Genomic DNA, 13,302 nt, shown 5'->3' with positions numbered 1-13,302 from the left:
GGAGGTCGCGGGTCTTTCCACAGAGGAGAATAGGCTGCAGGCTGGGATTCCTTTCCTTTTCCTTACTCCACACTTTTCTCTGCTTCGTGGGCAAGACATTTTACCTTGAAATGGGCTGCAGCTTGGTTGAGGTGGCAGCTGGTGCTTGAGGGTTGCTGAAGCCATGCTGGTCACCCTAGCTTGGGCAAGCGTGGTGGCTGCTGGGGAGACAGGTGAGCTTGACCAGGGGAACACTGAGACCATGAGTGTGAGATACCACTGGGCAATTATTGCTTCTTGGCCTCTTGAAAGCTCAGATCAAGCATAGTCTCTGTTTACCGGGCAAGGGAAACACTGTGATCACAAAGGCGGTTTTCTTAGCTGCACTGGGGAAGACCGCTCTCCTGGCACAGGGATAATACCTGCCAAGGTAATATATTGGACACCTCCCAATTAGCTGTTGAAATGGGAAGGTCTTGGCTTTAAGCCCACTTTATGGAAATGGGAGACTCCTCCCTGGCTTACCTCTGGGACCTTACGGCTGAGGGCAAGCAGAACTCGGGGGCATCTGAATCTCAAGCCTCTGGGCTTGGGCCTGCAAGTAGGATGCCCACCAAAGGTTTTGGAAACATCTGAAGCCCCAGATGGGGGTGGAGGATGTTTGCTGGTAGTAGGGTCACTTATGGTTCTGGACTAACTCTTGGATTTGGAATTTGGTTTGGCTAATTTGGCTTGGAATATGGAAAGTTTAAATAAATAATAAATAAATATATTGCTTCTCAGCATTTTGACTCAGGGTATGTCCATTGCTTCTTGGCCTTTTGGCTCAGATCAAGTGTAGTCCTCCGACGAGGAGGCCAAGAAGATAGTCATCATGGACGTCACCATCCCGTTCGAGAACCAGCGCCAAGCCTTCACAGATGCCCGGGCTCGCAAGCGGGAGAAGTATGCCCCGCTGGCCGACACCTTGAGGGGCCACGGCTATGACGTGACAGTCGACGCACTCATCGTGGGAACGTTCAGAGCTTGGGACCCCAGTAACGAGAGCGTCCTGTGTGCCTGCCGCATCTCCCGCCGTTACGCCAAGCTGATGCGCTGCCTCATGGTGTCCGACACCATCCGGTGGTCCCGCAACATTTACGTGGAGCATATCATGGGCCACCGCCAGTACACAGACCTCACCAGGAGAACAGCCGCCGGACCGGACCCAGAGGGGACCACCTGAACCCCCCCCCCCCTGCACCAGATGGACCTTCGCTTCAAGAGGATTCATCAACAACGAACGACAACCCTGCACCACCCAAAGAGGACCCCCGTGATAGACTATATATAGACTGAGACACTTTTTCCTCGGACCACTTCTTCCACCATTGCGGACCATTGTCACAGGTATGTGTGTTTCTATCCTCTTTTTCTCTCAGCGTCGCGAAACCCCCCGCTCTCCTTCCCCGCTCCCCTCTCCCCTTACCCCGGGGCTTAGTTGGCTAACTTTGTATCGCATGTAACCTAGTTGCATTCCCAACCTTACCCCCATCCTTCTATAGTTAGTCCCTCGCCCGGGCGCTCTGTTTTTCCCTATCGGCTTTGTCATCTTTTTGGATTTACAATCCTTAACATCTACTAATAAAAGTCAACCAGTTCTGGCTTTGCAAGCAGAAGTATGCCCCACTGGCCAACATCCTGAGAGGCTGCGGCTACAACGTGACAGCTGACATGCTCATCATGGGACTGCTCGGAGCCTGGGACCCCAGCAACAAGAGCGTCTTGCATGCCTGCATCTCCCACTGCTATGCCAAGCTGATGCACTGCCTCATGGTGTCTGACACCATCTGCTGTTTCCCATGATGTTTACATTGAGCACATCATGGGCCACTGCCAGTACACCAACCCCGCCAGACCGACTGCCGCCAGACCCCCAGAGGCAACTGCCTGAACCCGCCTCTGCACCTGATGGGCTCTGAGAGGAATCTTTGACAACAGACCACTCTGCTCCACCCGAAGAGGCCCCCTGCCATAAGACCTCTATAAACTGAGAAACTTTCTTTAACCTACCCCCTCCACCATTGCGGACCATTGTACTGGGTTTGTGTGCATCTACCTTCTTTCTCTCTCAATGTTGCGACCTCCCTTCCTCCCCTTCCCCTGCCTCTGGGCTTAGCTGGCTAACATTGTATTTCCTGTAACCTAGTTGCATTCCCCTCCTTGCCCCCATCCCTCTTATGTTAGTCCCTTGCTTGGGCACTCTGAATTTCCCTTATGGCTTTGTCATCTTTTTGGTTCATGATTCTTACCATCTGCTAATAAAATTCAACCTGTTCTGGGCTGCACTGGTCTGTTCCCAGGGCCAAGATCACCTTGAATGGTGTTGTGTAGTAAAGGGTGGAGACCTGTCCAGTGCTCTGCAGACCGGGCTCCCCATGAGAGTCTAATATCATAGGCGTCGACTTCATGGGTGCTCTGGGGCTCAAGCACCCACTGAAAAAAATTAGTGGGTGCTCAGCACCCATGAGCCACTGCCATTTTCTGCTTGCAGACATTAAAAAAGAAACCCCAAAAACCAGGTTTATCAGAAACAGCAGCAGGTTACTTCACCCCAGCTCTGCAGTGTGTGTAAAGATTGGGTGCTTCAGCAGGGCTTTTTGGCACTTTTCACTAAAGATGATTCAATGTCTACCATAGCTTCTCAGTAGGAGGATCTCAGCTACATGCTTTATTTTTATGGAGATGGGGGATTTCTCCCTACCCTGCTCCTTTGACCTTTGGGCTAAGGGCAAGTGAGACTTGGAAGCATCTGAACTTCAAGGCCTGGACTTGGGGCCTGCCATGGATTTGGGAATATCTGAAGCTCCAGGCTGAAGAGTGGGACAGAGATTTGCCAGTGGTAGCTAGGGTTGCCAGGTCTGTTTGCACACCTGCCACAATGCACATGTGCCCGCGTGCTTGTGCATATCAGTTCCAGCTAAGCTACAGTGCGCAGACTTAACATCAGGAAGGCAAATGCACATTACTATTACATTTTAAAAGCCCACTAGACTACTGTATAAAATCAAATTCAACATTTAATATTTATTTTAATGAATTTATTTAAATGTAATGCCCTATCATTATCTCCTGGGTGGCTCTCAGCAGTCTCCTGGAGATTTTTATCGAATTCCTGGCATCTCCAGGGCAGCCCTTGAGGGAACACCACATGGACTTGAACTCTTGCTCAGCTGACAGAATTTGAAACTGATTTGGCCCAAGACATGATTTTTTTAAAAATTTGTATCCAAGACCAAATTAGCCAAAACTAACTTCATATCCAAGAGTCCAGAACCATAAGTGGCCCTACAACCGGCAAACATCCTGCACCTGCACCTGGGGCTTCAGGTGTTTCCAAACCCTTTGGCAGGCATCCTACTTGCAGGCCCAAGCCTGGAGGCTTGGGGTTCGGATACCCCCGAATTTCGCTTGCCCTCAGTCATAAGGCCCTCCTCGGAGCAAGCAAGGGAGGAGGCTTCCATTTCCATAAAGTGGCCTTAAAGCCGCCACAGCTCGGCGGGGACTGGACCATGCCAGAAGAGCAGTTCTCCCGGGGTGCGGTTCAGGAAAACTGTCTTCTTGGACACAGATACATGGTATTTCCCCTGCCAAGTTAAGAAGCTTGATTTGATCCTTCAAGAGGCCTGCCACATGAAATTAAAAAAAAAAATCGCAGAGGAGATGGGCTTCACAGGAGACAAGGGCTTCAGGCTCCAGCAGCAGGGGCGCTGCGGGTGCAGATGGGGAGGAAGCGGCTGCGAAGGCGGCCGAGCACCGGCCCGAGCTGCCTAGAGACACCTCAGTCCCGAGGGCGGTCGGGCAGGGCAGGGCAGGGCAGGGCAGCCCCCGGGGAGCGCGGCCCGGCGGGTGGGGCGGCCGCAGGCGCGGGGCGGCGCCGGGCGCGGAGGGGAGGGGAGGGGAGGGGCGGAGCGGCCGGGGCAGAGCGGGCCAGGCCATGGCGCTCTCCGCGCTGCTGCTGCTGCTGCTGCTGCCGCCACTGCCGCTGGTGCTGCTGGCGCCGCCGGGCCGGGCCGAGGCGCCGTGGCGGGGGCCGCGGGCGGGCGAGGCGCGGCAGGCGGCAGCCGTGCGGGAGCTACTGCGGCGGGTGCTGGGGCCGCGCGCCGCCGCCGCCATCGGCGTGTCGGTGAACCGGTCGCTGGGCGCGGCGGGCGGCGGTGACTGCTACCGCCTCAGCTCCCCGCCCGGCGGCCCCGAGCGCCTGCACGTGGCCGGCTCCAGCGGGGTGGCGGCGGCCGCCGGCGCCTACCGCTACCTGCGCGACTTCTGCGGCGCCCACGTGGCCTGGGCCGGCGCGCAGCTGCGCCTGCCCGACCCGCTACCCCGCCTGCCCGACCCCGTCCGCGCCGCCAGCCCCCACAGGTAACCTGCTGGCACGCGCGGGCACACGTGCGGGGGCGCGCGCAGGTCCTCACGCGGACGCGCACGTGCACCAGCACACGCGGGCGTGCACACAGGTGGTTCACACAGGTGCTCACATGGGTATGCACATGCAGGAGCACAAGGGTGCTTACATGGGTACACATGCACACTCACAGGTGCTCACATGGGTTTGCACACAGGCACACGGGTGCTCACAGGTACACGTACACGCGCACAGGTCCTCACATGGGTATGCACACGCAGGGGCGCACACAGGTACATGTGCACACGCATAGGTCTGCATGTGCAGGGGCACACAGGAACACGTGCACACAGGTGCTCACATGGGTATATGCATACACACAGGTCCACACAGGTGCATGTGCACACACACAGGTACTCATGAGTATGTGGGTGCATGCATAGGTCCTCCCGTGGGTACACTCACAGACACACGGGTGGTTATGCAGGTGCTCACAGGTGCACAGGTACTCACATGGGCATGTGCGTGCACGCACAGGTACTCGTATGGGTATGCACATGCATGCACACAGGTACATGCACATGGGTACACACACACAGGAACTCCTGGGTTTGGTGGTTCTGAGGGTCGAGCTGCTTGCTCGGCTGTAGTTGGTGCATGGGGAGGCTGGGCCATGGGGGCATGTCTCACTGTGCACAGGCCAGACAGGGTGGCTGGGGCAACTACTGCTCTCCCCAGGTGCACGGCTCTGTGGCCAGGCACCTGGGGACCATCCTGGCTGGTTCAGCTGACTGGAGCCAGCCCCTCCTGCAGGCAGGACTAGCCACCAGGGACAGGTAGTCAGAGCCCAGATCCATGGGCACTTCTACCTGCTGCTGCTGGTCTGTCGTGCTTGTGGTCACTCTTCACCTTCTTCTGGCTCAGTTTCTATGGCAAGGGGATGATGGTGGGGAGATATCACTGGTGCTCTTGGTTACTGGGGCCAGTTCTAGCATAGGGAGTGGAGGGAAGCCCCTGGGTGCAGTCTCTAGCCCAGCTTCCCTGCACTGCTGTTGCCCTGAGATAGGCGTTTGGAAGTGCTACATGTTTGTTTTCTTCCTGGTTTACTGAGGGCACAACTCTTCATCCCACTGTTGTGCCCCTGTGGGTGACAGAGGCCTCCTTGGGACTCTGGGGTGTTGTTCCCTGTCAGATTCTCCCCACCATTGAAGTCTCCTCAGGAAAAAGGGAAAACCAGCTGTTGCCTGTTCCTTTCTCCAAGGCTCTGGGACTGAGGACACATGGGGGGGGGGGGTGTTAAAAGCAGGCTCCCAGGAGCTCCATCCAGTACAGCCCTACCCCTATCCAGGTGTGGAGGAGGCTTGGATTGGGTTTTTCTTTGCCTATCTTCTGCCTGTCCACCAGGGCTCAGAGTTTTTTCTGCAGCTGGGAGCCTCTCCCCTCATTGCAGGCATACTTGCCCTCTGAACCCCTATCCTACATGGCCCTTGGGTACAATGGGTGTTTGCCAGTGGTGTGAGGCAACAAACTCAGTGGAGCTTACACCATGTGTGTACTTGGACGCGTCTTATTGAGCAATTGGTAGGAGAATGACTGGGATTTGGAGATGGGGGAGTTTCTTCCTGATTTAGACTGCTAATGTCACTTCCTTGCCATAGCCATTCAGCTGTCCTTCCCTTGGAGTGTTTTGGGCTGATGCAGAAGAGGGTTTTGTCATAGGAAGGGCCCTATTTTGCAATAGAGCCATGTTCCACTGCTGGGAGCTGCCCAGGCAAGCAGCAGCCTCCATGATGGGCTGGAGCAGCTGCAGGGGCATGCAGTATTGTCTCTGCACTGTCCGTATGGACCAGTGCTCCCTGTTTGTGTGCTGCCATGTCCCCATTTGAGTCTGTCTCACTCCAGCATCCCTCTGACAATTAGCTTTGACCCTGGGGCTTGTTAGAGGATCTGTCCCCCTGCGTGTAAGTTTGCAAAGGTCCTGGCAGGCACGTGGTGGGTTGAAAAACTTGACTGGTTTTGCCACGTGGAGGGAAGAAAGGCTCCAGGAGCTGAGGGGTTACACATATGGTCCTTTGGAAACCGAGTATCTCCCCTCCAAAGACATATGAGCCTGGCCCTGGTGCTTGGCTGGTCATCTGGTGTAGCTAGTTCTCCCTGTCAGCCTGAAGGCACAGAGCCAGACAACAGGTTGCATTTGCTGCTGTCCTAACTCCAAAGGACACGCTCAGGGAGTTGCAGGGATGGCCCAGCCTTTTTTGTTGCTGTATGACAGAGCAGCGTGTGATAGCTGGTTGCTGAGGTCAGTGAGAAACTTCCCCCACAGTGAGTGCCAGCACAGCAGGAGATGAAAGGGGAGCGATCTGCTTTGCAAGGCACTTCTTTGGCCTTGGCACTTCCTCCTCCTGCCCTTGCTCGCTGCTTGCACTTCACTAGCCTTGGACAATGACCATTGCTACTTATGTAAGGGGAGGTACAGCCTTGGGGAAGCAGCTGATTTAGCCTCCCAGTTAGGCTGTCCATTAGCTCCCACCATTGGGGTGGGAGGGTAGAATCAGCCCCAAACTGTTCTGACTGAAATGCTAAACATAAGGGGTCAGGGGATGGTATGGTAAGACTTCCCACCTGTGGGTTGAAGCAGCCAATCAGTCTCCAGACCCAGTGGGGCCAGTGCTGCCTGGGGATGCAGCTTTGTCATTTTGTGCCTCTGTTACAAGGTCCCCATGTCCTGGTTTCCCTTGCTGTTGCTGCCCTAACTGGCTTGGCTTTGCAGAGGGATCTTGGAAGGGACTTTTACCAGGTGCTCAGCATGTTTGCTAATGTACCTCCATTCGTCTGCCCTCCCAGGTTCCGCTACTACCAAAACGTTTGTACTCAGAGCTACTCGTACGTGTGGTGGGACTGGGCTCGCTGGGAGAAGGAGATTGACTGGATGGCACTCAGTGGCATCAACCTGGCACTGGCATTCACCGGGCAGGAGGCTATTTGGCAGAGGGTTGAGTATTTGTTTTGTGTCTTAAGGGAAGCCATGGGGTGGGGGTCTTGCTTGTGCTTCTTGGGAGACTTTGATTCCTCAGTGACTGGAATTGCATCTGGAGGTGTGTCAGTTGCTTCCGGAGGATAGCGGTTGTGCCACTATCCTGGGTGGCCAAGGCTGCTGCCTCCTGTTCCCGACAGGAATCTGTTGCATTGCTGTTGCTGAGCGTGGAGCACATCCAAGCTAACACGCCTTGACATAGCCACACCTCAGTATTAGCAGCCTCGGGGCCACCCAGGAAGAGCCACAGAGGCTGAGGCTAACCCTGTCCTCTCACTGGAGCCCAAAAGTAGGCAGCTAGAAGCGCTGACTTGGCTCTCTGCATGCTTCCCTCCTCCCACTCTGCTCCAGGTGTACCTGTCCTTGGGCCTGAACCAGTCAGAGATAGATGAGTACTTCACCGGGCCAGCCTTCCTGGCATGGAACCGCATGGGGAACCTGCACAAATGGGCAGGGCCGTTGCCTCATGCCTGGAACCTAAAGCAGCTCTACTTGCAGGTACCTGGCCTGGACTGTTGTGGGGAGTGGGGGAAGGGGTGGCAGTCAAGTAGACCAATGCACACATGTCCATCCTGATACATCCCCCTGCAAGGCCCAAGCATGCTACTCTCTGCTTCAGCCAGGGAGAGCTGCTGGAGAGCCTAAGGGCCTGCTGCTTCTCTCTGAGCTTAGAGTGCACCCTGGCCTATACTACATTTCCCCTTGGCCTGTGTCTGAGAGTTGTGGGACTCCAGCAGTGACTGCATGCACTGGCACATGCATAACCCAGCAAGGAGGTAGCCCAGTCCCCTCCAAGGGTTCCTGAACAGCATCTGCCTTCCTGTTTGAGCCACGTGATGCCGTTGTTCCTCCTCTCTCCCAGTACAGGATCCTAGAGAGGATGCGATCGTTGGGGATGATCCCAGTGCTGCCAGCCTTTGCGGGGCATGTGCCCCAGGGCATCTTGAGGTACGTGCCATGTGTACATGCTTCTGGGTGGGGCTTAAAGGGTACTGTTTAGCCCTGGCTTAATTCATGCTCCCTGATGAGTATCTGCCTGCTCCTCGGTGCATATAAGCAACTCTGAGCTATGACATGACCTTGTGTGTCAGAAAACAACAGAAACACTCCCTGCCTTCCCAGAGACCCCTGTAAAGCCTCTATAGTCTGGTCTTCTGGGTGGGCCTGGCTCTGTCTCTCTTCCATCTGTCTGGCAGTCTCTGGGGAAGTCTGTGGGCCTGGTGCATGGTGGAGATGCACAGGGCCCCAGTCCCTGCTCTTACTTCCTGACTGCTTCTCTGCACTACAGGGTTTTCCCTCGAGTAAATGTCACTAGGCTTGGCAGCTGGGGCAACTTTGACTGCTCGTACTCGTGCTCCTACCTCCTGGACCCTCAGGACCCCATGTTCCAAGTGATTGGGACCCTCTTCTTGAAGGAGATGATCAAGGAATTTGGCACAGATCACATCTACAGTGCTGACACCTTCAACGAGATGAGGCCCCTTTCCTCTGACCCTGCCTACCTGTCGGGGGTCAGCGCTGCTGTCTTCCGATCTATGACTGGAGGTAGGAGGAAGGCAGGGAGATGCAGGCTAGGGTGGGATTTCTGCTGAGAACCAAGGGAAGAGAGGGGGAAGGGGTGGGCAAAGGAGGAGAGACCTACCAGTTTACAGTCTGTTGCTGGGTCAGGGCTCTCACCTGGGATGTGGGATCTAAGGTTCAAGGCTCTGGTCCAAGTGGGGCAGAGCAGGGACTTGAAATGGGCTCTCCCATTCCCTTGCATCCCTGGTCAATGCCATAGCCACTGCCTTCTGGCTGTAGTGTGTGTGTATGTGTGTGTGTGGGGGGGGAAAGCAGAAAGTGTGAGGAAGAGGTCACAGCCATGTCCCAAAGTGGAGTAGAGAGATTCCTTCCCTCCCAAACTCCATATGCAGATGCCAGCTCCATTTGCAGATGCTGTAATGCAGTGATGTGTATAGGGAAGGGGTGGGGCTGTTTTCAGGAGCACGGGGCTTTGGCGTCACTGTGTCCTTCACTGATTGCTGTGTCTGTCTCCAGCTGACCCTCGTGCCCTGTGGCTCATGCAGGGCTGGCTGTTCCACCACCAGCCAGATTTTTGGCAGCCAGCACAGGTACGGGCACTGCTGCAGGGTGTGCCCCTGGGTCGCATGATTGTGTTGGACCTTGCTGCTGAGTCAGCGCCTGTGTACCTGTGGACAGAGTCCTTCTATGGGCAGCCCTTCATCTGGTGCATGCTTCACAACTTTGGTGGCAACCATGGACTCTTTGGTGCAGTGGAGAGCGTCAACCATGGCCCTTTCGATGCCCGGCACTTCCCTAACTCCACCATGGTGGGCACTGGCCTGACCCCAGAGGGTATCGAGCAGAATGACGTGATGTACGAGCTGATGAATGAGCTGGGCTGGCGCTGGGAGCTGCTCGACCTCCCGCTGTGGATCGCGAACTATGCTGAGCGACGCTACGGTGCCAAGAATGCAAGGGCCATTGGCGCCTGGCAGCTGCTTCTACGCAGTGTCTACAACTGCTCAGGGCCCTGTGTGAACCACAACCACAGTCCCCTGGTGCACCGCCCATCCCTGCGCATGAACACGGAGCTGTGGTACAACAAGAGTGATGTCTATGAGGCCTGGCAGCTGCTGGTGGGTGCTGCAGATGAACTGGGTGCCAGCCCCCTTTTCCGCTATGACCTGGTGGATGTGACCCGCCAGGCCATGCAGCAGTTGGTGGGTGATTACTACCTGGAGATCAAGCAGGCCTTCCAAAGCCACTCGCTGCCAGACCTGCTCACTGCTGGAGGCGTGCTGGTCTATGACCTGCTTCCGGAGTTGGACAGCCTCCTGTCCAGCGACAGCCACTTCCTGTTGGGCCGCTGGCTGGAGGAGGCTCAGGCTATGGCCACCAGTGACAAGGAAGCTGAGTTGTATGACCTGAATGCCCGCAACCAACTGACACTGTGGGGGCCCACTGGCAATATCCTGGACTATGCCAACAAGGAGTTTGGGGGGCTGGTGCTGGATTACTATGGTGTGCGCTGGAGCCTCTTTGTCTCAGCCCTGGTGGAGAGCCTCAACACTGGCACTCCCTTCCACCAAGACCAGTTCAACCAGGCCGTCTTCCAGGTGGAGAGGGGCTTCATCTACAATGGGAAGCACTATTCCTCCAAGCCAGTTGGTGACACACTGGAGATCGTCCGAAAGATCTTCCTCAAATACTACCCTGGCTCCATGCAGAGGATCCGCATGGGTGCTGCATAAAGAAGCCCTGTGTCAGAGGTGCCTGCCTGTGGGGCCAGCCTGGGCCATGGGGGAAGCAGGGAGAGGGGCCATCCATGCAGGGCACAGGCCTCTGCCTCTGCCTGGTCTCTTGCATCCCAGAGATGCAGGAATGAAGGCCCAAGGTCTCCCTCACCCTCAGCCCCTGCCAAGGCTTGGATGAAGGCCAGGAGCCTGAAGGGAGAGGCCAAGCAAGGGGCTCACACTGCATGTGCAGACTTCTCCCTGTGGGCAGGGATGGAACCAGGAGGCAGCAGTGCTGGGCTGGGAGCCCCTGCCCACCCCTGCCATGCAGCTGATGGTGAAAGTTGCTCCTAGGCGATGTACTGCAACATCTGATTCTGCGCTGGCCCCCAGGGAGCTGGCTACTTCAATGGGGCCAGTCCCTGGTAGCCAGTTGCAGTGTTTCAGGGAGGTGGGTAGAAGGGAGATTGTGGCTGGGTCGGGGCAATATGGGGGATTCTGAGTCAGGCATGCAGACTGCCATGCATGGCAGGGGGCTTTCTCTCCCCTGAGAAAACTGCCTCCTGGATGGGTGGGGGTGAGGGGTGCACAGGAGAGGTGGGATTGTACATGCTGTGGCTTCTTTAACTACCGCAGGGCCAAGCGAATATGGGCAGGGCCCTCCCTGCAGGCAAAGCCTGCTGTGCAGGAAGCACTTTGCCTGCCACTGCCAGCTGCTCCTTATTTGCAAACAAGAGGGGAGGTTCTTCCCGGAGGTCCTGGGAAATAATTGCTTTGGAGCTGAGCAGGTGGCAGCATGGGAACCCAGCTGAGGCCAGAGGGGCAGATCCCTCAGCCTCAGCAGTGGGGAGAGACCGGCAGGGCTGGTCTTAGTGTAAGTCTGCTCTGAAATGCGCCTGGCTCTTCTGGGGGCCATGGCAGGGACACAGCACTGCTTGACTCCCAGGGTTTCCTGCAGCTCTCACCCTCTGCCCAGGCCAACGCACCTTCATGTTGACTGCCTCCACCAGCAGTCCCTAGCTTGCAGAGGTCACCTCCTGCAGCCCCGGAGAGCCTCTGCTAGGCCCAGGGCTGTCCCTGCTCCCCTCCCTGCATACCTGAGCAGTGGCAGAGCCATGGTGGGACAGCTGGCCGCCTGCACAGGGCTCTCCCCATTGCTGCTGGCTCTACCCTGGGCTTGCATTGCCTTGGCCAGGTTGCCATGATTACCTCCCCTCTCTGTGCCAACCCACTTCACAGGACTCAGTGCCTTCAAATTAAAGCAAAGGGACACTTTACAAATATTTTTTTACTGGGATAGTATTTTTATACACTGAAGAACCGCTCCCAACACCTCTCCACCTTAAGGTTCCCCCAGGCCTTGCCCCTCATGGACCAGCTTGAGATGCCATTGAGCTCATGCTCTCTCTGCTGACTGGTTGCTCTCCTGTCTGCCAGAGCAAACCTTGCTGAGGGCTGGGGCTGCAGGGGGGTGGGGGGCATGTTAGCCTAACATTTATTATACAGCTGTATAAAAGTGCTTGGAACTGGCAGCACTTTCCTGAGGTCTTCCTTAATGTGCCTGAAGAACATAATGATTAAAGGCCTGGAATCTGATAGCTGGGTGCGTGTGTGTGTGTTGGGGTGAGTGCATCTGTGTGGGGGTGGGGGGTGAATGCGCTCTCCTGCTGTCATGGTAAGGGAAGCAGCTGCAAAAACTAGGAGTCTCACGGCAGATGGATGCCATCTCCCAGCCCTCCACATGCCCAGGAGCAGAGTGGGAAGGGTGGGTGCGGTGACTCACTCCCTCCTGCCAGCAGGGCACATCTGTGGGAACCGTTACTGCTGGAATTGATAGCTGCAAGCTAGCCACAATACCGTGCATGCCAGAGACTGGTGGTACAGGGGCAGCCTCTCCCTCCTCCACACACCCTTGCTTACAGGCTGGCATGGCATCATGGGACCCAGCTTTGCTCTTGAAGCCTTGTAGTGGAGTTTGCTGGTAAGGTAGCAGAATACCATTCAAGCTGCATGGAAGTGGAGTCTTAAATGAACACGTGGCTCTGAGTTGGGGTGGGGAGCACTCTGCTTGGCACTCTTTCCCTTGTGCTGTCAAAGGCTCAGGCAAAGCTTAGGGCATAGGCAGGGCCCTGGGAGAGCTGGCTCCATTCCCTGCTCTGCCACATCCTTTCTGGGTGTCCTGGGCAAGTCACTTCATCTCGTTGGTCAGTCTGTCCTGAATAACAGTTCCCAGGGTGGGGGGTGGAATCTTACCTGGGTGCTGGGATATAGCACCAGTTTGGCACCCAGGAAGGGTCCTGTGTTGTGACTCATAGGGCAGGATCAGACAGCTCAGCAGGTTTCTTGCCAGCCTTACTCCAAAGAGCCACATAAGGCTGTTTGGAAGCTCAAAGAGCTGAGTCAGGGGTCTAGTCTGGGGAAGGGAAGTGAGGGCAGAGCCTCTGCAGATCTGGTTGATGATGGGATGTTTTAGGGGTCTGGGGGGAGGGGGTGGTATTGTGCTATGTTCAGGGATGAAGCCAGTGTGTGTGATGCCCATTCTCAGGAGTGACTCCATGCTATATCCCCCAGGCCTGATGCATGGAGGGGGATGTTCTGAAGGCCCTGGCAGTCACCTCACTAAGGCTTCTTGTAGACTCCAGCATGGCAGGAGCTGAAGTCATTTTGGG

General features: G+C 56.1%; 1 protein-coding gene across 1 annotated transcript; it reads left to right on the top strand.

The window, feature by feature from the left end:
• The first annotated feature begins 3,924 nt into the window (after positions 1 to 3,924).
• On the top strand, positions 3,925 to 12,229 carry NAGLU (N-acetyl-alpha-glucosaminidase). Its single transcript, XM_014594364.2, has 6 exons — positions 3,925 to 4,380; positions 7,208 to 7,355; positions 7,749 to 7,895; positions 8,260 to 8,345; positions 8,686 to 8,942; positions 9,435 to 12,229. Exons 1-6 carry the CDS (start codon positions 3,956 to 3,958, stop codon positions 10,649 to 10,651), a joined length of 2,280 nt encoding a protein of 759 aa, XP_014449850.2. The 5' UTR covers positions 3,925 to 3,955; the 3' UTR covers positions 10,652 to 12,229.
• Positions 12,230 to 13,302: the final 1,073 nt, after the last annotated feature.

Source organism: Alligator mississippiensis, chromosome 4, assembly GCF_030867095.1.
Source record: "Alligator mississippiensis isolate rAllMis1 chromosome 4, rAllMis1, whole genome shotgun sequence".
Classification (NCBI taxonomy): domain Eukaryota; kingdom Metazoa; phylum Chordata; order Crocodylia; family Alligatoridae; genus Alligator; species Alligator mississippiensis.
Note: the sequence above shows the minus strand (reverse complement) of the source record. Positions and strands in the feature narration are given on the sequence as shown.